This window comes from Nyctibius grandis, chromosome 33 (assembly GCF_013368605.1).
Source record: "Nyctibius grandis isolate bNycGra1 chromosome 33, bNycGra1.pri, whole genome shotgun sequence".
In the NCBI taxonomy this organism is placed as follows: Eukaryota; Metazoa; Chordata; class Aves; order Nyctibiiformes; family Nyctibiidae; genus Nyctibius; species Nyctibius grandis.
This window is the reverse complement of record NC_090690.1, coordinates 374,842-398,868: the sequence shown is the minus strand read 5'-3', so window position 1 is coordinate 398,868 and position 24,027 is coordinate 374,842. Positions and strand designations below refer to the sequence as shown.

The 24,027-nt window shown below is 55.6% G+C and overlaps 1 protein-coding gene across 1 annotated transcript; it reads left to right on the top strand.

Moving 5' to 3' along the window:
- Nucleotides 1-14,728: 14,728 nt before the first annotated feature.
- TCIM (transcriptional and immune response regulator) lies at nucleotides 14,729-15,977 on the top strand. The gene has a single exon (XM_068421503.1). The coding sequence runs from the start codon at nucleotides 14,782-14,784 to the stop codon at nucleotides 15,100-15,102; it is 321 nt and encodes a 106-aa protein (XP_068277604.1). The 5' UTR covers nucleotides 14,729-14,781; the 3' UTR covers nucleotides 15,103-15,977.
- The last annotated feature ends 8,050 nt before the right edge of the window (nucleotides 15,978-24,027 follow it).

The window sequence follows — 24,027 nt, the reverse complement described above, 5'->3', positions numbered from 1 at the left end:
CTGCCTAGGGGAGGGGGGGTGAGCACTGTCCCCTCCACTGCGCCGGGATCCTCTGCCGTGATGGGAGGACTGTGGAGGGGCAGGGGCTTGGGGTCACATATCTGCTGGAGTTTGTTTACTTTCTCCATAAGATTTCCCTAAACAGCGTCGGGAAACCTCGTGGTGGCCAGCACTGACTCAGCGTTCTGCACGGAGGCGAGCTCACTGGCCTCGTTACTCGACGTCGTGCTCGACACTGTTTACTGGTTGACAATGTGTTTTGGTTTTATTTGTGCCTCACGTCAGAGCGGCGTGTGCGGAGCTCCTGACGTGTCCCCGCCGGCCCCGCAGCACCCCCAGCTCCCCCAGCCCCACCTGTGGGTCCTGGAGGGTTTGTGGGGGGGCACCCTGGCCCTGTGGGGTGGTCCCGGCCCCATGACATCCCTGTGCCCTGAATGGCCCCATCCCTGTGGTGCTCTGTGTCCCCCATGTCCCTGTCCCCCTAGTGCCCTTATGCCCTGTGGGGCTCTGTCCCTGTGATCTCCCTGTGCCCCAGGTTGAGGGGGAGGCAGGGGGGACCCCAGAGGTGCTGGGGGGCTGTGCCAGGCTGATGCCACCCACTCGTTCCCTGGCAGCTGCCTGGCTCTGCCCTCACACATGCAGCCTGTTGGTGCTTCATTAGCTGGGGTTTAATTTCCTGTCCCTCCCTCTCTGAGCAGAGAGTTTTGGGTAGAGTTCTTCTTCCTGGGCTGCTGGTGGCTCCTGATGTGTGGGAGCAGAGTGGGGTGCTCCCTGTGCCCCCCTGGATCATCCCACCCTGTCTTCAGACACCCAAAGGTGAAAAATCCACCCCGAAGGGAGTGACCAGGGTGATGGGAGTGAATTAAAATTACTGCTTGCCTCCACATCCCCCCTAGAAACATTTTTGCAGGGCTTGGAGGGCTTTGGGGTTTCTCAGGGTGTTTGGAGTGTGCTGGGGGTGTTGAGGGGCAAGCACTGGAGCAGGGAGGGCGATGTGAGACCCCCCATGCCCACGCAGAGCTGCTGTGTGTGGCTGAGATGCTTTTAAGGTCAGAGGCTTGTTTCTCCTGGGTCTGAAAGGGATCGTGGTCCTGGGGCTGGTTGGGGGCCCCAAATCCTCAGGGCAGGCTGGGGGGATGTGGGGTGGGGGCACGTGAGATGGAGGGAGGTGGCTGTGGTCTGGGGCCAAGGCCGTTGCCTGGCCAGCACCCTGCCAAACCCACAGCCAGCCCTGTGCCGCGTCCGGGGCCAGGGGGAGCTTTCGGGGCAGCTCTGGGTGCTGGCACGCTCCTGCCCCGGTCCCAGTGGGGCTGCCAGTGATTGTTAGTGGTGTTCAGGTGGAGGAGCTGTGGTGAGAGGGGCGATGCCCCCACCCCGCCCCGGGCAGGCAGGTGTTGGGCATTTCCTAATCAGTTAAGTGCCTTCCTGGAGAAGATGGAGGAGGTGAAGATCAGGCAAAGCCACGAGCTGGTTTCTGTTGGGTTTTTTGCACCCAATGGTGCTTGTAGCATCTCTTAATGTCTTGAGCTGCTGGGGGGGGTTGTTGTGGCCAGAGCAGCTCGGAGTGTGGCGACAAATCCTGGCTCGGAGGCACCGTCCGGCGCGGGGAGCGTGGCAGTGGCGAAGGAAACTGGAGCTCAGGTAATCCCGGCCACCTCGGGGAGATTGTCGTGGGCACGAATGTCATAACTGTAGTCTCTGATGGCTGCGTGTTCATAGGTGATGTTTATGGGTGGTTTTATAGGATATTTGCAGAGGGAAGGGTCAGTCCTGTGCCATGAAAACCTGTGAGCCCTTTGGAGAGAGCTCTTGGTGCTAGTAGTGGTCTGTGCCGGGGCAGGAGCCTTTGTTTGGTGCTGTTGTTCCTCTCAGCCTTAGTTTTGGCCTAGAAAGTGGTGCAGGTCTCTTGTTTTTCCCCTTTCCCCCCGAGACAGAGTGCATTGAGCGAGTCCTGCAGCCTGCGCTGGCTTGTTTTGCCCCTGCAAATGCCTCCGTGTGCCCCGGGGAGGGTGTCGGTGCTCTCGGGGGGTGAGGACGTGTCAGGTCCCGCTCCCAGGGATGCTCACAGTGAAAGAGGGGCTGTGATGGTACCATGGTGCTGAGGCTGCAGCTCCTGCTGGGAGCAGACAGGGTTTTTAGGAGCAGAAGGGGTTTTTAGGAGCAGATGGATGCTGCTGAAGTAGTTCTGCGTTTCCAAGCCCTGGGAGTGAGGACCCCAAGGCAGTGGCCCCTGAGCCATCAGCTGATGGACAGACCCTTTGCTTTGAGGTCCTGCTGCGCTCCTGAGCTCTGTGGGACAGAGGCTGGTGTGTCGGTGCTGCTGGGAAACTCGTGCAGGTCAAATGGGGAATACTGGACCAGAGCTGTGGCTGTGGGGCAGCTGATGTGGGACAGGGATGGTCCTGGTTGTTTCTCCTGCCCATCTGTTAGTGTGTGCATCTGGACGAGGGGATCCAGGGCACCCTCGGTTCACAGGTGGCACCGAGTTGGGCAGCAGTGTTGATCTGGAGGGTAGGAAGGCTCTGCTGGGGGACCTGGACAGGCTGGATAGAGGTTGTATGAGGTTTAACAAGGCTCAGTGTCGGGTCCTGCACTTGGGGCACAACAACGACCCTGTGAACAGTTACAGGCTGGGGGAAGAGTGGCTGGAAAGTGCCTGGTGGTGTTTAGTCTGGAGAAAAGGAGGCTCAGGAAAGGAGGTTGTACTGAGGTGGGTGTTACTCTCTTCTCCCAGGTAACAAGACAAGAAGAAACAGTTGCAAGTTGTGCCAGGGGAGGTTTAGATTGGATATTAGGAAAATTTCTTCACTGAAATGGTTGTCAGGCATTGGAACAGGCTGCCCAGGGCAGTGGTGGAGTCCTCATCCCTGGAGGGCTTTAAAAGCTGAGTAGATGTGGTGCTTAGGGACGTGGGGCAGTGCTGGACTTAGCAGTGCTGGGTTAATAGTTGGACTCAATGAGCTTAAAGGCCTTTTCCAACCAAAATGATTCTATGATTCATGTATGTACTGATGCAGATTCTAATTTCCCTTTGCTGTCTCTTGCTGCTGGATGAGCCACAGGTGCCCCTCTCCTTCCTTCCAGGACTGGCTGGCCAGTGTCACCCAGTGCATCCATCACCGGTCTGAGGGTACCTCTTTGGGGACCACCTCTAGAGAGATTCAGCCCCCCCTCCCTATCTATCATCTAATCTATCTCTCTCAATCAATCATTAAGTCTGGAACAAGCTGCCTGGGGAAGTGGTGGAGCCACCATCCCTGGAGGGAATTAAAGGTCATGTAGATGTGGTGCTTAGGGACAAGGTGTAGTGGTGAACTTGGCAGTGCTGGGTTAGTGATTGGCCTTTATGATCTTAAAAGCCTTTTCCAACCAAGGAAAGCCCCAAGGGCCTTCCATAGGAGGAGCCCCAAGGGAGGTAAGTGCTTTGCCTGGCTTGGAGCAAATGTTATTTTGCCCTGGGAAGTTTCCATCAGCTTTGATTCATTCCCTGAACATGGGCTTAATGCTCAGCAGCACCCTGGTGCTGGTGCATGTTTGTTTGTTTGTGCCAGGGAAGGGAGAAATTCTCCAAGAGGTTATTGATGCTTGAATTTGAACTGCCTGGGGCCAAAGTGAGGGGAGATAAAGCAAGGTGAGGTGCTTCACATGGCACAAGGTCTCAGAAATCTACTTTTCCTCCTGTGGCTGTCCAGACCCAAGAAATAAACACCTGAAGGGGAGCAGCTCTGTGCAGGCAACATAAGAGCAGCATAAGTGTATCACCTAAGACAAACACACATGCCCTGCTCCCCAGCAGCTCTCCCTGTGAGATGCCATTAAGTGCAGTGCACTGGCCCCCAGTGACAGCTCAGAGCTGGGTCTGCTGTGCTCCATGGCTGGACTGAGGGATCTTCAGGGTCTTTTCCAACCTAAGTTATTGATTCTGTGGTTGTTAAAGAGTGACATTGCCCTCACCCAGCTTAGCAAACAGAGGGACCAAGAGGCTCAAGGGGCTCAGCCCCCCACAATGAGGCACAGGGTGATGGAGGGACTGAGGGCTCTGACACAGAGAGCCAGGGCTGCAGCACCAGTGATAATTCAGGGGAGAGGAGGCAAAGGACACAAAGTGAAGCACCAGACTCTCAATACAAGATAATACTTTATTGTAAAGGTGGTCAGACAGAGGCAGTGCCCTCCCAGGCAGCTGCTGGAGCCTCCAGTCAGGGAAATAATAGTCAAAACTTAAGTGGGGGAGTGTGCTCAAGCAACAGACCCCCTGCACCCCCTCACCCCTGCCCACAGGCACCCCAGAGCAGTTGCTGGTCCCCATCCCTCAGGCTCTCCCCACCACACAGCAGCAGAGGAGCTCCCAGGGGAGCACACAGCAGTGCTGCCCAGCACTAGTGCAGCAGAGTTGCACACTGACATGGAAAGCCCTGAGCACAGGGGTTAAGGCAGGCTGCTTTGGGGAAAACCAGCAGCAACAAGAAAAAGATTTTAACTAACTCACCTCTGCTTTCCAGCAGCTTTTCCCCTCACTGAAGCTCAGTGGGACACAGCCTCTGCTGCACCAGGAAACAGCCCCCAGCTCCAGTCCAGTTCCAGCCCAGTCTGACCAGAGACACCAGCACTCTCAGCACTCAGAGCCCAAGAGCAGCACAAGTCAAGGCAGCAGGAACAGAGGCAGCCCTGGCACAGGAGCAAGGCTTGAAGCTGAAACCTTGTTCCCTGACCCAGCACTGCCTTGGAGCCCAGGGAACTGCACAGCACCTGATGCTGGCCCAGGGCCTGGCTGCTGTGCACCCTTCTCCCCCCAAGGTGTGGGGGTGAAGCCAGCAGAGTTAAACCCTGCAGCATTAAACACAGCATGGCAGTGCTGCAGGAGCACAGGTCACCCCAGCACAGCCTCAGGACCACCAGCACCATTTGTGCCCCCCCTGCACCCCCAGCTAAACATCAGTGCAAGCACCACCAGAGCAGCTCTCTCAAGCCCAGCACCAGTTAAGATTCACTTTATTAGCAGCTCTAGACTAAGAGTCTGGAGAAGAGCCCACAGGCAAGGACAAAGCAAATAGCTATAAGCTAGAGAGCCAAGGACAAGGAGAAAAGGGGAGAAGTAAGACAAAGCACCCCCAAGATTCAGTAACAGCTCCCCCACTTTTGTCCACAGGAACCCCCTTCCCCTGCACACCTTCTCCAAGTCCACATGGCACATCACTGATGTTTTGCAGGTCAAGCAGGTCTTCTGTACACCCAAGGCACAGGGGAACAGCCCCTCGCTTGGGTGCTCCCACACTTTCCAGCAGCTGCCACTGGAGATCACACAGAGCTTCATCCAGAACCAGGACAGGACCTACAAGTTCAAAGGTGGAGACCATCACCAAGGGCTACAGGCAGCAGGAGAAGCTGCCAGCCAGCCCCTGGAGCTCAGCACCTTCCTCAAAGTGGACAAGTGGGGCAGGTTCAGCTCCCACCCACCTGGGGGGAATAAACCCCCACCCCATCACAGCTGGGCAGCTCCAGGGACCAGGAGAGCTCCCCCCCCTCTGAGAAGACTCTCCTCCCAGTATGGAAGCAACAGCCCAGACCCCTCTCAGAAGTCTGGAGCAAGACACATGCACGAGATGGAGAGCATGGGGGGGCTCATAGCCACCCCCAGACCCTCCCTCCCAGCAGCTCTAAGTGCTGCATTGTTCATCCCTGCCTGGGACTAGGGGGTCATGGCAACAAGATACCCCCCCTCCCTAGGAGACCACCCCCAGCAGCAAGGGGGCTCCCAGGGGTCTCAGCACCTGAGGCCCCCCTCAGACCCCCACCCAGGGGGGCCCTGACACCTAAAGGGGCCCCTCTCAGACCCCCACCCAGGGGGGGCCCTGAAGCCTAAAGGGGCCCCCCCCTCAGACCCCCACCCAGGGGGAGGTCCCCTCCAGGGAGACCCTCCCCCAGGGGTGGGGCAGGCCCCTCCCCAGGGGTGGGGCCAGCCCCACCCCCTCACAGCCACAGCTCGATGTAGTTGCCCAGCCCTCCCACCCAAAAAAAATAATCTCATGTCTGAGATAGCTTTTGGCCCATTCTGTACTCCCCAACCAGAAGAAATAGGCAAAAACTCACCAGCTCAGGCTCCACCTTCTTCTTTAACCCTTTCCTGTCCAGGCAACCTGCAAAAGAAAATACACACAATTAAGCACAGACCCACCCACAAGAAATAAAGCAATAGAAAAAGCCAAAAACTCACCAGCTCAAGCTCCATCCTCTTTAACCCTTTCCTGACCAAGAAAGCTGCAAAAATAATACACAATTAAGCACAGCCCCAGGGGGCTCAAACCCACCCAGGATTTGAGGGGGTTGGGGTTGGGCCCCCCCTCCCCCCAGGAACCACCTCCCTTACCCCTTCTCATCAAGTGCAGCCAGCACTGGAGCTCACCACCTTCCCAAGAGAGCTGGAACAACCTGCAAAGACAGATATCATTATTTACAGAATGGGGTGGGAGGGTCCTTAAAGACTATCTAGTTCCAACCTGGGCCAGTGTCTCACCACCCTCACTGGAAAGAATTTCTTACTAACATCTCATTTAAAACTATTCCCCCTCATCCTATCACTCCACACCCTTCTAAAAAGTCCCTCTCCCAAGCTCCTGTAGCCCCTTCAGGTACTGCAAGGCTGCTAGAAGGTCTCTCAGGAGCCTTTGCTTCTCCATACTGAATCACCTCAACTCTCTAAGCCTGTCTTCATAGGAAGGTGTTGCAGCCCCCAACCAGTCCATGTCCTTCTCCTGTCAAGGGCCCCAGAGCTAGACACCAGTGTAGGTGGGGACTCACCAGAGCAGAGTAGAAGGGGAGAAAATGCTGGTCTCAAAACACATAGCTCCACTTGTCCAGCAGCAGAAGCACCTGGAAAATAAAAATTCCACTCATTGGGGGCCCTGAGCCCCCCTGCTCCCACCACAGGGAGGGGAAAGGTGGGGCTACACCTTAGGAACCCCCCCAGGCAGGGGGGCTCACACCAAGGGCAGCCTCTGCCCAGGGAGAAGCACCCAGCCACCCACAAAGGGGCTCTGAGGGTCCTTACCTGGGTCTCTCCACACTGCAGAGTCCAACTCCATCCCAGCATCTGCTCCTTGGCTGCAGAAGCTGCACCAGGTCCTGGGGGAGAAAAAGAGAGAGCAGGACCAGGTGGGCTGGCAGCACCTTCCCCCAGTACAGACTAGGGGGAAGCCCCCCAGCAGCCCAGCCACAGCTCACACCCCCATCTTACCCCTCACTCCATCAATCCATCATCCAGCAGAGCCAGGATACACACCTTCAGGGCTGAAAGAGAAACACAGGACTGCTGCAGGCTGGGGGGGCATCCAGCACCCCCCACACCTGGGAGGGAGCCAGCCCAAGGCACAGCCCCATCCCCAGGGCATCCCCCTACCCCACTCACCTCCAGGGCTCAGGGGCACCCCCTGCTCACAGCAGGGCAGGGATGCAGCAGCCCCAAACCCACCAGGGGGATGAGGGCACCCAGCAATGCTCCATACCTACCCAGGGTGGGACAAGGCAGCCAGGCAGCAGCTCCCAGGAGGCACCCAGGATCCCCCAGCAGCTCCCAGTAGGTACCCAGGATCTCCCAGCAGCTCCCAGTAGGTACCCAGGATCTCCCAGCAGTCCTCAGTAGCTCCCAGCAGCCCCCAGGGGGGTTTAAGAACCCCCAGGATTGGGCCGTGCCCGATGGGGCACAGCTGTGCCGGGGGGGGCCCAGCCCCCAGCAGCTGGGGGTTGTTGCTTCGTTACCACAGCTGGTTCGTTAGCACTGGCACCCAGGCACCCTGCCCGGGGGGTTTGCTCTGTGTGCCCCCACCCAGCCCCGCTGGGGACCCCAGGACAGGGAGCCCCAGGGCACGGAGGGGCTGGGGGGGCCCTTCCCCAGGAGTACGACCTGCACACGGGGCTGGTTTCCAGTCTGGCACCGAACTGCTGAGGGATCAGAGCCGGAGCAGGAGTCACGGCTCAATTACACCCAATTAGCAGTTTGCTGATCAGCAGGGGTTCTGTCAGAGGGGCTGCAAAGGGCTTTTTGCTGCACCTACACACATCCCCACAGCATCACCCTTCTCCCCTTCCCTCCCCTCCTGCACAGAGCTGGAATAAACGTGTAGTTCTAAAACTCTTCTGTCCTGTTTGAGCAGATAACCCGCAGCAGAGAGACCGACCTACCCATAACCCTGCGCTGGCACTGGACGGGGATTCAAGGGCAGATCTGGAGAACAAAGACAAGGCTCCCTGTAAACAAGGCATCACTCACTCAGATTAGAACAATTAGGCAACGCGACTGTTGGGAAACATCTAGAAGGCATCACAGCAAGGGCTAGAGCAGCCTGAGCGCAGCGGCTGTCCGGGGGCTGCGGGACCCTCCCCGGCCCCGGCTCTGGGCTCTGCAGTGACAGGAGAGGGATCGCAGAAATTGCTTCTCTGGCAGCTACAAAGCGAGAGCTGTCAGGCCACGAGAGAGGGTGACGGGAGGCAAACACCATCTGTTTTCTCCGGGGAGCTCTTTTGTTACTGGAGGAATGCACGACAAGGCTGATAACACCACAGTCCCAAGCTAATCTCCCTCACGATTTACGTATCGGTTGATTTCCTGATAAACCTCCGCGGGCGCAGGCTGGGTGTTTCCCTCAGCTCTGATTATTGGATTTCTTCTCCCAGCGTTACACAGCTACACGTCCCCAAGCCGTGCTGCTACCAAATACATGCTGCTCATCCCCAAAACGCAGCCAGGACAGGAGCTGCCTCTGCCACGTTTTGCTTTGCCACAAGATTAAGGCCTGAAAACTACATTTGCAGGTTTTCTGCTAGCAAATCCCATCCCTCTGACCCAGGGCCCAGCTCAGCTCCCTCTGCACAAAGCGGACGCTTCTGGTCCTGGACCACTCGCAGTCGCAGCGTTGCAGAGGTGACCCTGGCGTCCCCCGTGTCACGGTCCCCGCAGACCACCAGCCTTCGCCGAGCCACTGCCCGGCCCAGGGGCTCCTCTGCACCGCCGCAGCCCTCACCAGGCACCGCAGAGCAGCAGCTCGAGGCCCCCCTGGACCCCCACATTGCCACTGTTCTGCCTCCACCCCGCGCCCCGCGGGAGGCCGTGCCACGCCATCCCGCACATCTGGCTCCAGACCCGGCGCCGACCCCCAGCACAGCCCTGGGCTGCGGCTCATGGGGTGACAGGGGGCACAGTGGGGGGCACAGCGGGCCCCTGAAGCCGAGCGGGACAAAGGCACGCGTCCTGTGTGCCACCCACCCCGCCTGCAGCAGAGGAAGCGGCTCGGCAGAGGTTACAGCCCCGATGAGGGGGCACCGGAGCGCCGGGACGTGTGTCTGCTACCGCGGGCTGGGCTGCGACAATGACCCGCGCCAGCGCCGCGTCCCAGCCCCAAGGCAGGATTTCCCGTGAGCCCGTCCCCTCCGCACCAGACAATGAGCTGTCTGACAACTGGAGACAGCTCTGCCTTCGCCCTTCTCCAGCCAGGGTACTCGGGGACCTTCAGGAAGATCAAACAGGAAATTCAGTAGAGAAAGAAAAAGGTTGTTCGTGCTGCAAAGTCTAAACTTTCATTGCCGTGCTCAGTCTCGCTGTCCCGGAGGAAGATGCTGAAGTCAGGGTATTGAAATACTTTCCCTGACTCCCATGGAAACAGCAGGACGTGGTGAGCTGGTCGCAGACACGATGGTTGGCTGTCATTTCAGGGTGCTGGCACATGAGCTGCCCATGAGCAGCCCCAACCCCCCAGGGACCAGCCTGGCCCCCCCAAACCTGCTCGCCGCTACCCTGCCCGCGGGCTCCGGGCGCAGCGTTTGCCTGCTGCCGCCTGCATCCCCTCCAGACACAGCTTTTCTCTTTTTCACAAGCTTTCATCTCAACCACACGCTCACCCCCAGCCTCTCTTGCAATTATCTCCCACTACAACCGGGGAGCTCCACAGCCAGAGCCTCCCTTCACGAGGCAGTTTTGGGAAGCCTCAAGCGACAGGAGAAGCCGCCCATGGCTCCCTCACCCAGCCAGCCCCCCAGCCCCCCGTGACAGCAAGCGTTTTACGCCAGAAGTCGAGGTGTCCTCAGCTCAGCTTTGCTGACCGCAGGGCTTCATTACAAGGGTGCTGGCTTTCAAAAGTGCCAGAAGTTTCTGTTCTGTGTCTTAGCAGGCGTGATTTACTTACTGTAACTGGCTATTCATCACGTCCTGCACTGCATTATTAACTCGGCGATCGTACATTTAGCAGAGAATTTATGAGAAACGAGGAGACGTTCATTATCAGTAACACCACAAACTTTACTCTTATATGGTCTCCCCGCGCGGGGCGATGCTCGGCAGCGCTCGCACAGCCGGGCAGCTCGGCGCGGTCCTTCAGCCTGCGCAGGACGGGGCTGGGCTGCAGCGCACCGAGCCCACAGCCCCTCGCTCCAGACAGCCCAGCCTGGTACAACAACGCCTGTCTCAGCAGCCCAGAAGCCAGCATCTAATTTAGTTCTCATAGGTAGGATAAAGAAAGGTTTTAAGTAGACACGGCACAAATTTTTTTCCCTATTACAAACTTTTCCGATGGAATTTAACCAGCTTAATCATGTCTTCTGTTGTCTGAGAACCAATAGCTTTCTTCTGCTTTTTCAGCAGGCAGCTGTGTGAGCAGGATTGTCTGAGAAGTGTCCTCACTTTCCAGCAAATACTGTTAAAATACAACCCACTGTACTGCACATCTGGATTGGGGACCACAGGACAAGTCACAGGGAACACACTCAAGTTAAGTTCTTGGGTTCTGTAAGCAAAGGGCACACAGCGTCCTGCCTCGAGGTCTGGGACAAGTGTTCCCAGATGCTCTAATGAAGGAACAACAACCACAGAAAGAACCGACCAGCAGCCAAACAAACAGAAAAACCCAGCTGGGGCCTGTGCTGCACAGACAGAGGCACCCGAGGCACAGCTGGAAGAAGCCGTGGGCAGGGAGAGCCGGGGCCGGCGCTGCCATTCGCACGACCTGGATGTCTGACAAAGGCCCGGGAATTTGGATTCCACGAGGAACACAATGAACCAGTTCCTCCTTGACCTTACAGCCGCCCCGCAGCTGCATCTGCTGCAGAGCCCTCCATCTCCAGACACGCTTCCCAGAGAGCAAACACAAGGAGCGGCATTTATGGCTCCCGAGAAGGGCAGGGATTCTCCCACCTCCACGGCCAGTGGAAGAAGTGAAGGCTGCACGTGAGCTGGGGGTCAAACACACGTAGTGAGGGAAAGGATGGGAAGAGAAGAGATGGTCTGAGGCTCCTGGGCGTTTCAGACTCTTAGATTTTATATATGCTAAAGACAAAGCACATATATATGTGTGTGTATATATATATAAAAGGCAATAACTTCATTTTCCCCTCCTGTCCCAAAGCCTTCCAGACGCCCTCCCCAAGGCTCAGTTTCCGCATATCTCGCTGTGGCCGGGAAGGTCTCCGCAGCACCGATGGTCTCCCAGGGGACTGCTGCATCTCACAGTAACAGCACGGTGTTACAAGCCGTGCCGGCTCAGGCAGGCCAGTGAAAGGAAAGCTATGCAAAACATGCCCTAGCAACATGCAAAGGCATCCCAGATTACCTTCTTTGGAGCGATTTTGGATGGGTACATAAATGCAGACCAAGTTCTCTGCAAGAGTTTGCAGGAAGGGCACTGCCTGCTCCAGCCACCCCTGCTGCTAAGGGCAGCCCTGGCCTTCCTGCACCGCCTGCCCTCGGGGCTGCCTGCTCCTCGCAGGGGCTGGCGGCTTTCCAGCAGCCCCTGCAGCGGCTTCTGGCCTGAGAAGCTCCCAGCTCTACCTGCCCCTCTCCCACAGCGGTGCAGCCGGGGCAGGCGGGATGCTCCAGCAATCCGCAGCTCCGAGCCAGAGATGCCTCCAGGTCTGTTTGAACATGCTTTGCATCGCCAGCGGCACACAGACCTGGCTGCTGAGTCACCATCCTGCCCCAATCCTGCCCAAATCCTCCCCGAACCCTTCCCGAACCCTCCCTGAACCCTCCCCTCCGGCAACAGCGTGCTCTGATTCCAGGACCCGGAGGCTCGGTTTAGTGTACAATAAATCATAAGCACTTCAGCTTCAAAACCTTCACGGCCACAACCTGGGACAGGATGCCTACGGGGTGCCCGGCAAGCTGCACTGCGGGATGCCCCAGAAGGGCCCCCCACACCCTAAAGCTGGCACAGCCCTGTCCGTCCCCCCGACAGAAGAGCCCCTGCGGCTGGAGCTCCCCAAGCCCGTCACATCGTGAGAAGCAGAGCGCAATTAGGGATGCGGCTGAGCTGCTCTGCAGAGACGTGGGGATAGGAATTAATCCTCCCATTAACGTGTGAAATGGAGCATTTGCATTTCACAAAGCAATTATACATTAATAGCAGGAGAGCTATGATAGAAATCACGTCTTGTCTGAAGTTTCGCTCCAATCCAATACGTGAATAATTCCTCCTAGGCATTACTGGGAAAGACCGATATAAACAAAAATTACTGGAAAAAAACAGATGAGGCATGCTTCATCCCTCAGTCAGAGCTGAACGCAACTAAATTTATACAAAGTGGGCAGAGAAGCTCAAAGGGGCAAAGACGTTTGTTACCGCTCAGTGCACGATGAGCTCACAGGAAAACGTGTGCTTCAGCTTGGCAGCTTTCTGATGTCTTACTCCTAAGGCATCAGCTTCATTCTCGGTTTCCATGGCAGATACTTTTCTGAGCTTGTATCTGCCACAAATATTGCTAATTTATTCTCTCAGCCACGTCTCTGCGAATACCTGCAGAACGACTCCACGTGCCGTAAGAGCGGTGAGAACCAGGCGTATGTTCACATGCCTCAGCTCTTGTTTTCGACCAGGGGAAAAAAAGACGGGCTCATTTTCTACAGCCACGGGATCACGGCCACTCTTCTGGCACTATTTTTTGCCCTAAATACTCTGAAACTGTATTATCTGTCCAGTGAAGCAAAGCACGTTTAGCATTTCAGCCCGACACCTTTTGCAGGCAGGTTTTCCCCTCGGGCAGCGCTGAGCGGGAGGGGACCAGCGATGAGCATCATCCTCCTTCCTACCGCTCGCCCCTCATATTCCGTGTTCATGGGAGTCTATAAACGTGAGGCTCCTTCACACGCAGACCCGGCAGCCAGCCCCATCACAAAGATCCTATTCTCAGGGAGGATTTACCAGCCCTGCAAATGTTGAGCAAACAGCGGCTGATGTGTAATTCTCACAAATTAGGCAAGAGTACAGTGAAGTGAGAGGCTTCGAAGTTTTTCTGGCAGAAGGAAAAGCACAAGCTTTTGTAAAGTAGTTGTTTATACGCTGAAGCCCATAACAGCTAGCACACACAAAAGAAATCCAGACAAACTTGTAAAAAGTAACCTGCACAATGACCACGGCGCAGAACCGGCAGAAAAAAATCGCAGACATATACAGGGAGAGCTCGCACCCCTAACGACAGCGTGGAGCAAAGTCCTGGCAGGCGCGGGGAAAGCCCGTCCTCAGGCAGGATGGGGGCAAAGGCAGGGCACGGGGTGGGATGAGGACGAAGGCAGGGCACAGGGCAGGATGGGGGCGAAGGCAGGGCACGGGGTGGGATGGGGGCGAAGGCAGGGCACAGGGCGGGGTGCGGGTGAACGCAGGGCACTGGGCTGCGCCAGGGCGTGCCCAGCACTTAGGGGTGATTCCCCAAGTCCGAGATAGGAAAGCAGTCAAACATGGAAACGCAGCCCGCTCCCTCTCCTAAAGATAAAAGCCTGGCAAGCCCTGGCCAGATGGATGTTCCTGAGAGCCTGGATGGAGCTGGGACCGGCAGTGGTCCTGGGGGCCAGGCAGCAGCCTGCCCTGCTCTGCATGGTGCCCAGTCAGCAACAGCTCATAACTAATCCTGTTCTCTGCTTGGTGCCGGCACAAACGCCCGGCACATGGGCTTCAGGTGCTGCTACCTCTCCCATGGCTCCACTGGCCACAGGAGAGGGTGTCTGCAGGGGCTGCGCTCAGACACATCCCTCCACTCTGTCCAAAGGAATGTGAAATGACCAGCGACCGGGCGACGTTACTCTGGATCTGCTCTTCGCTGCGGTCAGAGATCACCGCCACAGCTCTCCGGTAAATAAGGGAAACCCCTGGGGCCGTTGGTCAAACCGGCGTGGGGACAGAGGCTGTTTCTGGACTTCTTCAGCAAGGATGAGTAACGGGGATCATCAACACAACCAGTAAACAAGCCGCTAATTTTCCAAACAATGCTGCTGCAGCATCCGGCCACTTTTAAGCCATTAACCAGAATACACTTATCTCTGGCTCCCTGGCCTCAAGTGACTTTTGAACCCACTGCCATTCTGGGCCAGATTTATCTGTGCTCAGTAATACCAGATTTCTTAGCCCAGCAGGACACCCCAGTGGCCAGACCCGGCCCCTCGCCTGCACGTGTAGGCTCGCAGCCGGCACCTCTGCTAGTGCTGCAATAGTTCTCACCTGGAGTTTTAACTGTTTATTGCGTTATATATTCTGAATGTGAAGCCTGTTCTGCAGCGGGTCAAAGAAAAACCGTCCCCATGGCACAAACAGAAAACTTCTCATCTCGCCTACACGGCGGAGGAAAGTTGGCAACTCAACTGTTAAACTCGCCTGTGACTATTGGTGTTGACATCAGCGTGATCTCATCCCTGTAACTTGAGCCCTCGGCTGTTTCTCCAGACTGCCTTTAAATACCGGCCCTGGGAGCCAGCACAGCACCGATCCCTCTGACCCAGCCGGAGGGAGTGCCCGGCAGCACCCCACATAGATGAAAGCAAAGAGAAGCTGCAAAACTCCAGCCATGTCCACATCCCTGCGCGTGAGCCCCTCGGTCCACGGCTACCGCTTCGACACAGCCCTGCGCAAGAAAGCCGTGGCCAACATCTTTGAAAGCATCAACGAAGAGTCCCTACAGAAACTCTTCAAAAACTCCGGGGACAAGAAGGCAGAGGAAAGAGCCAAGATAATCCTCGCCACCGACCAGGACTTGGAGGAGAAAACCAGAGCACTGATGGCGCTAAAGCAGAGGCGAAAAGACAAGCTGCTCCAGTTCCTGACGCTTCGGAAATACTCCATTAAAGTCCACTGAACTGGTGGCCGGAGCAGGAATGGAGGAGAACATTTCGGGACGGGACTGTTTGTGACCTCCTACCACACACGGCACGCTCCGCTGCCCGGCGAGCTGCCGGCAGGACGGGGCACCCAGCAGACCGTCCGCGGGGCTTCAGCCCCACTGTGCACCCAGCAAACCGTGGCACCGACGGCAGCATCAGTGCGGACGGCAGCATCGGTGCACACAGCAGCATCAGCGGGGACGGCAGCATCGGCGCGGACGGCAGCGTGGTGGCCAGAGGCTCCCAGGGGAAGGGCAGCTCCAGGCGGAGGCAGCCAGGCTCCTCCGGGCAGCCGTGGGACCAAGCCGTGGGGGGACCCCGCGCCTGGACACGCCTCGAGACCTTCTGATGGACTTAGTGTTTTCTGACTTCACCGGTGTGCTTTGCCTTCCCAAACTTGTTTCTGTGAACCCAACTTGCTAAGCCCCGCTGTCATGGGCTGGGAGGGGGGTCTGGAGCCTGCTCAGCTCCTGCTCGTGGATCCCTTTGCCTTTGCGCACCGTCCGGGTGCAGTCAGTGCAGCCTTCAGGGAATGCATCTGCTCTAGAGACACACTACGCAACTGTAACTTTTCCTTCTCAAGCTGTATGTGTGCAGTATAAATTGTTTGCACAGAAGCAATAATAATGACATATTTCCCTGAATTTACTGTGAAGTTCCTTAATATTTTGTTCATTTCCCATTAACACTAAAAATGTACATATTGTAACTACAGTTCTTATTTGTATAGGTTACAATGGCTGTTAGACGAGTACGTCATGGTAATATTTTATGACAACATTATTATTAGATCAACTATAATTTATTGCATATGGCGATCTGAAATTTAATAAATTATGAAGTAAATATATTTTCTCTTGTCTGAAATGCTCAGTTCTCCTGGAGGAGTGGGGCTATCGGTCGTTTCATATAGATTCTGTTTTAAGAGCAGACTACCTGCACCTCTCCTTGATTCCCGAGGTGATTTGGCAGCGTGTTGCCGGCGCCTGCAGCAGCCCCTGGCTCCCTGCAGACCCACTGCCCAGGCCCGCAGCACCAGAGCCTGACCCGCGGTTGCTGTGGTGACTCTGGCATCCCCAGAATGACCGCACCAAATTTAACTGTAGATCAGACCGACTGCTAGTTTCCCCTATGTGATAAAGGACCGTTAAACCCTTTGCAATAGCGTAACAGAAAAATGGTTTAGAAAATGACCGGTTCTGAGCGGCAGCGAGCGGCGCGGTCCCGCGGGCTCCCGGCATTCCTGCGGAGCAGACCGAGAACTCGGCCTTGGCTCCCCATCATCCAGAGAAACAGCAGTGAGTTATGAACGCCTTGGCAGCAGAACTGGACTCAGCTTTTCTGCAGGTTTTGCCATACTATCATGATAGACTATGTTGAAAATACTTAAAAATAGCCAAGACTAGTTATTTATAAGTATGTCCTCTAGTAACCTCCTGCTTTAGAAAAAACATTCCCATGACTCTGCTTAGAGCAACAAAGATGAAACAATTCGGAAGAATGATAGACCAGCTACAGTTTTTTTGCCTACAGTAAAAACTCCAAACTGCCTGTAAGTCAGGGACACTAGAAATAATCTTTTAAATTACTTAATGGAATGGATAATTGTAATTATTGATAGCATGGTGAGGCACATCCAAGCATTGCCCGAGAGCACCAGGTTGGGGTACGCAATGTCCAGTGCACGAAGCAGCACCGGCTCCCCAAGCATCTCCGGGGCTGCGGTGCAGGGGGTGGGAGAAGCGTCAGCAGCCTGGGCCAGGCAGGAGCACCTCGGGCACCGCTGCCCCACGCTCCCATCGCTCCCGTGCTCAGCGTCGGCTGCAGGGACCTCGCTGGGGCAGGGAGGGGTGACACACGGTGGTCCCTCCTCCTGGGAGGACCAGCGGGAGCTGGGGTCACGCCTGGATCGGGATGGACCTTTTTGACAGGACCCCGAAGGCTTTTCAGAGCTGCCCTCGCTCAGCAGAACCTGCCTCAGCGTGGGATTTGCTCCGGAGCCTGTTCCCAGTTCCCCGGCATTCGACCTGTTCCAGTGCAGTGTCACACACTCAGCTGCAGCTGCTTCACCCGCCCGTGACACATCCCCACAAAACCATCCACAGTGACACAAACTGCCTCAAACGGCTGTTTCCAAAAAAGGCCAAGCGGGGCCGTCGAGCGGCCGCCCGCAGCCAGGACACGGCCGCGCCGCCCTCCTGCTGCCTCCACCCAAACGCTCCAGGCTTTCAGGACGCAGCTTCTTTCCTCCCGCTCCAGCAGGTTTTCCCATCAGAGCCATTTCTTGTGCTACAAACACTCAAACCAGAAGCCAGCGGGGTGATGCGGCCACCAAACCCATCTGCCTCTGGGGTGCGGTACGTGCCAGCAGCCCTGCTGCAAGGGGATGCTCCCCGGAACCCCCGTGGGTACCAAATCAGTTCTGTGCCATCCTGCTGCTTTCCTGTTCCCTGATGTGTGGCTGGGGCTTTGCTCACCCCTCTCCCCTGCCCTGGACCGCTGAGCTTTCCACAACACACCTCCCGTGCCAGGGCCAGCCATGGGTTCGTCACAGCCTCACCACCCTCTCAGCCCCCAACATCATCTGCCAACTTTCCTTCCTTGCAGAAAGCGAATCTGGCGGAAGCCACGACCGCGGCAGCCTGACAGCAACACCAACCAAAGCAGAGGCTGCCCCGACATCCCTGCTCACAAGCATTTGCATAACGTGATTGATAAGATCCTGTGGCTGAGGGACTTTATAGTCCCTCTTGTCTCATTACATTTAAATGACTGGCCCAAGTGGTGTCCCTGATAAATAAAGGCCGCTTACAATAAAGTTATGTTTATTGGATATTTACAGTAGGAAAAGGTGCCCGCCCCGCGCCCTGCCCCACTCCGTGCAGAGGGGGTGCAGGGGGGCCGGTCCCCCGCACGGTGCCGGGCCCTTCCTGCGCGCCCGGTGCCGCAGACCCGTGTCTGTCGGCGCGTGTGCTGCATTCCCGCGACAGCCCGGCAGCGCCCGCCCAGACGCGGGGGCCATTGTCCGCCTCCCCACGCAACAAACGCAGGAAAAGGCTGTTCAAGGTATTTCCTCCCGCCAGGAGCCGGGCGTTTCCATTAATTCTTCTCCATGAGTCAAACTGGCTGTACTGGGTGTCCCTCTGTCTCATCCTGAGGAACATGCGTCCGAACAGCTAATTTTATCCCGCTTTTCTAATGCTCTGCCACAGACGGGAGCACGGCGGAGGGGGTGGCTGTGCACCCCCGGCTCGAGCGGCCGTGCCCAGGAGCGTGCCGGTGGGCTCCCCGCTGCAGGCAGCCCAGGAGAAGCCATGGAAAGCCGGGACAGAAAACAAGCAGAAGCCTTTATCGCACAAGCTCTGGTTTGACAGAGTGGGGAAGGTGGGGAGCAGCTCGCAGGGTGCTGGGAAGAAGCAGCCCAGAGCAAAGGGGGGGTCAGTTAGAGCAGACGGCGCAGAGGTCCCACGATCTATCCCCCCCATCAAACAGCCATCCCCATCTCTCCAAAAAACTACTCTTGCAACCCTCCTGATGATGGGAAGACAGAGTTGGAACAAGCCAAGAGCACAGCTCGGCCTGCTCGCTGTGTTCAGAGGAGATGGGGACGTTCCCCAGGGGCTGAACACCCAGTACTGTGACCTCCTGATTTCTGGTGAAATCAAATAGACACGACACAAGCAGAGTCCAAAGCGGAGCTGGGCCAGACCTCACCCGGCAGTGTTTGTGTGCGGAGGAACAGGGTGCTCCGGGCAACGGCAACACCTCCCGGGCAAGTTGCCCTTCCACACTGTTGAGCAATGGGGCAAGTTAAAAATTGACTGTTCAGCCAAGCCGCACATCTGTTTGGCCCCGAGGCACAGACTCTCCTTTGCAAACAGGCGGCTCAGCACCCCGGGTGCACCTGGGGAATCCGCACTCGTGGGCGAGCACCTGAGCACGAGGTGTCTGCTGGCCCAGGGCACGGCAAAAGCCAGAGGAAAAAAAAACCAGGAATAAAAAAGACTTTTCTGCTTGCACAGCTCAACTTCAGCAGGTAGAAACAGGCACAGATGAAGCGTGTTTCACCTGTGGCTGCGAAAGGAAAACCTCCGCTATGAAGCCTGTTAAATGCGAGAGAAGAGCTACAAAGCAGTGAGATTTACAGTTGGGTCAGTGTGGTTTTCACAGAAAAGAGCTGGTCTGGGATTTCAAAGCACAAATGCCTCACATGCAGCAAGGTGATGCTACAGTGTGACTTTGAAGTGATAGACAAGGCTGTTGATGGGAAGAAAAGCCTCCGAAATACTGTAGCCAACAGGAGGTGGCACAGTTGCCATATATCTTTGCTAGAAAGTAACAGTTAGGCTATGACCTGAATCTTAATACACAGCCCTGAAAAAACCCTGTATTCTCATTGAGCTGCACACCGAATCGGTGCATGCGGCGCAGCACGACGACGCTCTGCTTTGGCACGCAGGGAAGTCACCCCATCCAACAGCAGCACCGCTGACGAGGGCTGACGAGGCACCGAGAGCTTTCTAAAGCATCAGAACCGAAATGCCATCTCTCACAGGATTAGTCACTCCGTGAAGTTTATCTGCCCCTCTGCTCCTCGCAGGGGCTCACGAGGGCTCTCCAGGAGGGCACCGAGGGGCTCGGAGCCGGGAGGGCTGCCACGGAGGCGGCCCGTGGGCTCCCTCGCATGCCAAGAGGTTTTTACAGTGCGTGCGTCCCCGGCAGGCAGGAGCGGGGTCCGGGCGATGAATCAGAGCTGAGCCAGCCACCGGTCACCCCCCGGACCCGGCTCCTCCGGCGCCCACGCACAGGGAGCATCGTCGTGCGAGTGTTGGCCCCGGTAACCCAGCAACAGCTGGGACTCAGCACTGCATCCTCCCCCGTGGAAAACCCGCTTCCTTGGAATGACCCTGCGTGGGCCCAGGCCGGGGGGGCTCGCTGACTGACTCACCCTACAGCGACGGGTTTGCCAAACACCCGGGTGGAAACCACACTGAGCGGCTGCCGGTGCCCCAGTGCCTGCGAGCAGGAGCAGGAGCAGGAGCAGGTCCCAGCACCGCGGCTCACGGGCAGGGCTCCAGCCTCCTGGGAAATGCAGCCACCCGGGCGGCTGCGCCGGTTTCTCCTGCTCCGTTCCTGCTGCTCTCCCACAGCATCAGAGAGCAATGGCATTTTTTAAACGCCCACGCAGAAGACAAAGTGGATTTCCATTGTCTTTGCAGAATAAAGGTGCTTTTATGCCTCACAGAAGTAGACAAAAACTGGCATACAAACGTCTCGCAATACCTTGACACAGTTCAAGGTACCTTCCCCACCCACTGCTGTTTCTGCTTTGACGTTGCATAATCGGAAGGAAAGAGAAAATTGTCAAATTCTGCTTCCCAGACTGGACGTATTCTCCAGCCGGGTTCCTGTTCAAAATTCACCTGCCATCCTGAATAGTAAAAAAGTTCTAATCCAGACGCGTTTTTTTCTCTCCCTCTCTCTGAACTGTAAAGTACGAGACACGATTTATTGCTTCACAGCCACCAGACCCTTTGCCTCTGTCAGGATTTTGGGGCGGCTCTGATTTACCTCCCACCACCCTCCCCCCAGTGTCGTTTCCCGAGCCCCTTTGCAGAATGACGACACGGGGCTGCCAGAGGATTCAAGGACAAACCTACACTTCAAAGGCACATCGAAACCTTGACCTGAGTGAGGTCCATGGAAAAAATCCAGAAGACTTGAAAGATTTTGTACAGAAGTAAAAACCTTGAATATATTCTGCAGAAAGCGCTGCCAAACACACGCTATTTCTATCCTGATTCAAACAATAAGCCTCTTCCTAAATACTGAGTGTCTTGGCTGCAATAAAAAGTATGCAAAAACGCCTTATTATGGTGGAGAGACATTTATCAAAGTCAAGGACTAGGTTTTCCTTGGCTAACTGGCCAAAAAATAAAATAGCTTTTTTTTAAAAAAAGTGAATAGAACATGATCTGCCTTCTGAAATTAATTAGCTGAAGGTCAGATGATAGAAAAAAATGACCCATGTTGCCTTGAACTAACCCCCCAGATCCTTACGGACAAACCCGTGGAGGGGCTGCTCGGGGGTCTCTGCAGCTGGGAGACCCCGGGTTTACAGCGATTAACCCCTGTCCGTGCCCCCCCTCGGACCGAGCCCCATTAAACCCCTCCCGGAGCACTGCCAGGCATGTCCCCTCGCTCCCAGGAGCGATGGTGTTATAAACCTTTACACGCCTGATTTCAGGGCTTACAGATTGCCATAAGTAAATAAATTAGGTATAATTTAATATTTGATTGTAAGATTCACTGTTCCATTCTTTACAGCTTCTCAGGTGGGTGCGCAGTAATTGAGCTAAATGAAGAGCCCCATTAACTCCTGGCAGCGAGGAGCGGCTCCGGGTGCCGCTGCGGTAGCGTACGGCAGCACCGGCCTGGGAAACCCTCCACCATCTCCTGCCCGATCCCAGGCCCCCGGCGTGGGGGGCAAGGAAGCCCCTCTTCCTCACTTTGAGGGGAAATTATTGCTCTTTGCCGGTAATTAATGCCCAGAGCCACGTGCCCCCTCCCTGCCACAGAGTCTATGGTCACCTCACCAAAACCTGGGTTATTCTGGCACAAAACCCAGGGGTCATCTGGGGTCGGTTGTTACAGATCAAAATTTAGCCTTGCTGTTACTTTTGAGACCCTTTCAATTTGAATAACATCATAAACTATTTTTTTATAAGATATTAAAGCTAAGTCAAGTGTTTGAACTTGAAGCAGTAACCTAATATATTTTAATAGCTTCCCAGTGCAGAATCACTTCGCTTTCCTGTAGGCTGGCTTCCAGGCTGGGTTTAACCTCCCTTCTGCTTCCAGCTGTGCACAGCAGGTTTTGCCTACTACAAAATTAAAAATTTCATCCTTTTGTGTAGTATTTTAGTCAAGTGCTCCTCTCAGTTCTCTAATCATGTTAATCTTTGTTGCAGCACTATTCTCTGCAATCCATTATGTAATCAGCATGTTTGGGTCCTTCTTCAGAGACAGTTCAAACACGGGCCTTTAAACTGATTACCCAAAGTCCCATGTTAGGAGAATTATATCTGCATCCGCGGGCACCGGCGTTCCCCACCCCGCCGCTGTGACCCCCGCGGCTGAGCTATCGCAGGGATCTTTCTCAGAAACATCTCGTTTAAACTGACCAAACAAACCTTGGAAGACAATGCCCTTGCTCTGTCACTGACTGAGCTTTGGCTACGCAAACCGAAATTATCTTTAGCTGAGGAAAACATCAGTGAACCTGCACTGGCCTGGACTTACCCTGACACCGCCCTGACACAGGCAAAGTCCCGTTTGCCTGAGCAGGATTCGGGTTAAACATCAGCTGGGTACTGAGAGCTGCGGAGCACGACAGCACCTGGCCAGAAGCTGCACATTTTCACATCATTTATATCCTTTTACACTATTTAGACAAAGCAGGAGCACTGAGCCCATCCCTGCGGGCTCCTCTGCCACCCCACGGGCGATCCACTGCCAGAGCACACAGCCCAGCCCCTCAGACCCCCGGGGTCTGCACACCCACACTGCGCTTGTTTTCTATTTATTTCAGTTATTTTTCAAGCTGCTGTAAACACACAACCAAAACAGCCAGCAGTTTACATCTTTCCCCCTCCACAAGAGATATGTAAATCTGAAAATATTTTTTGCATATGAATAGTGCGTTAAGTCAGAGCGTCCCAAGTCCCCCGCAGCAAACTTTGATGATGGAAATGTGCCAGAAATAGCTGCTCCTAAATCCCATTGGCTTCCCAGCCCCCTCGGCGGAAACAGCCCTCTCTTCTGCTAGATCACTTCATGGGGTTTTGACCTTCCTTTGATACTCAAAAACTGATCTAGTGGGAAAAATCTTGGTTTGAAAACTAATTAGCGTTTTCCCCTGGATTCGGGGAGTGGGGCCAAGAGGGCTCAGCTGCGTTGGGCGATGCTTTTCAGAAGCGTGACCAGTGTAAAGCAGCCTGTGTACGCATCCCGGGTACCGTGGATGGGTGTTCGACGATTCCCCCCTTTTCTTCCTTTTAAGCAGTTTTATTTTCTAACCAAACCAGCGATTTGGACAAGCTGGGAACAGCCTTTCACGGCTCTCGGCGGTGCCGCCCTCCTGTGGCTGCAGAACTGCTCGAGGTGGAATAAAAACAGCTTAAAAATGCGATGCTCTGACCTAGCCACATAACTAAAACCTGCAGCCATTGCCTTGCCTTGCTAAACGCTTCAGCGTGGCATCTGAAGCCACAGTAACTCAGCAGCAATGCGAGAAAGGGGGTTTTATACTCAGTTATTGTTATGATCTTTCAGCTCAGCGATGTGATGCTGCTGCAGAGGGTGGGGACAGCGCTGAGACACGCTGGTGGGACAAGCGCTGCTTTGCTACAGCCACACCTCGCCATCCCAGGGCTTTACTCACTGCTGTGGTTTGGCATTGCCACGGTGGAACAATGTGGGCACCACCAGGCTGGACACACTTACTGATCCCACTAACTCCCACCGAGAGCTACTGGCTCTGTAAAATTCACACACACCAAAAGGTTTCCAGCACAGGGGGATTTGGGATAAATGCTTCACCCCAGTGACTCACCAACTTCCACAACACATTCTGGGTTCCCGACTTGTGCTATGGCAACAGCCAACGCAACACATTTTTTTGTAGGGTGTTTCACATAATGACCCTCTGCTGAAGCAACTCAAATTGCTGAAGAGACAGAAAAAGCACCTTAGCTCGTGCCCCAGCGAGGGGCAGCTGCTCACACAGCTACAGACCCAGCCACATCAAACATTCTGCAAAGCAGCCGGCGAGATGCAGGTACAAATGCTACTGTCGCACCTCATACGCAGATCCGCAGCCACTGGCACCAGAGAGGCAG

Excerpts from the sequence above, each read along its gene's own strand:
- TCIM (XM_068421503.1), top strand. The coding sequence starts at position 14,782 with ATGAAAGCAAAGAGAAGCTGCAAAACTCCAGCCATGTCCACATCCCTG.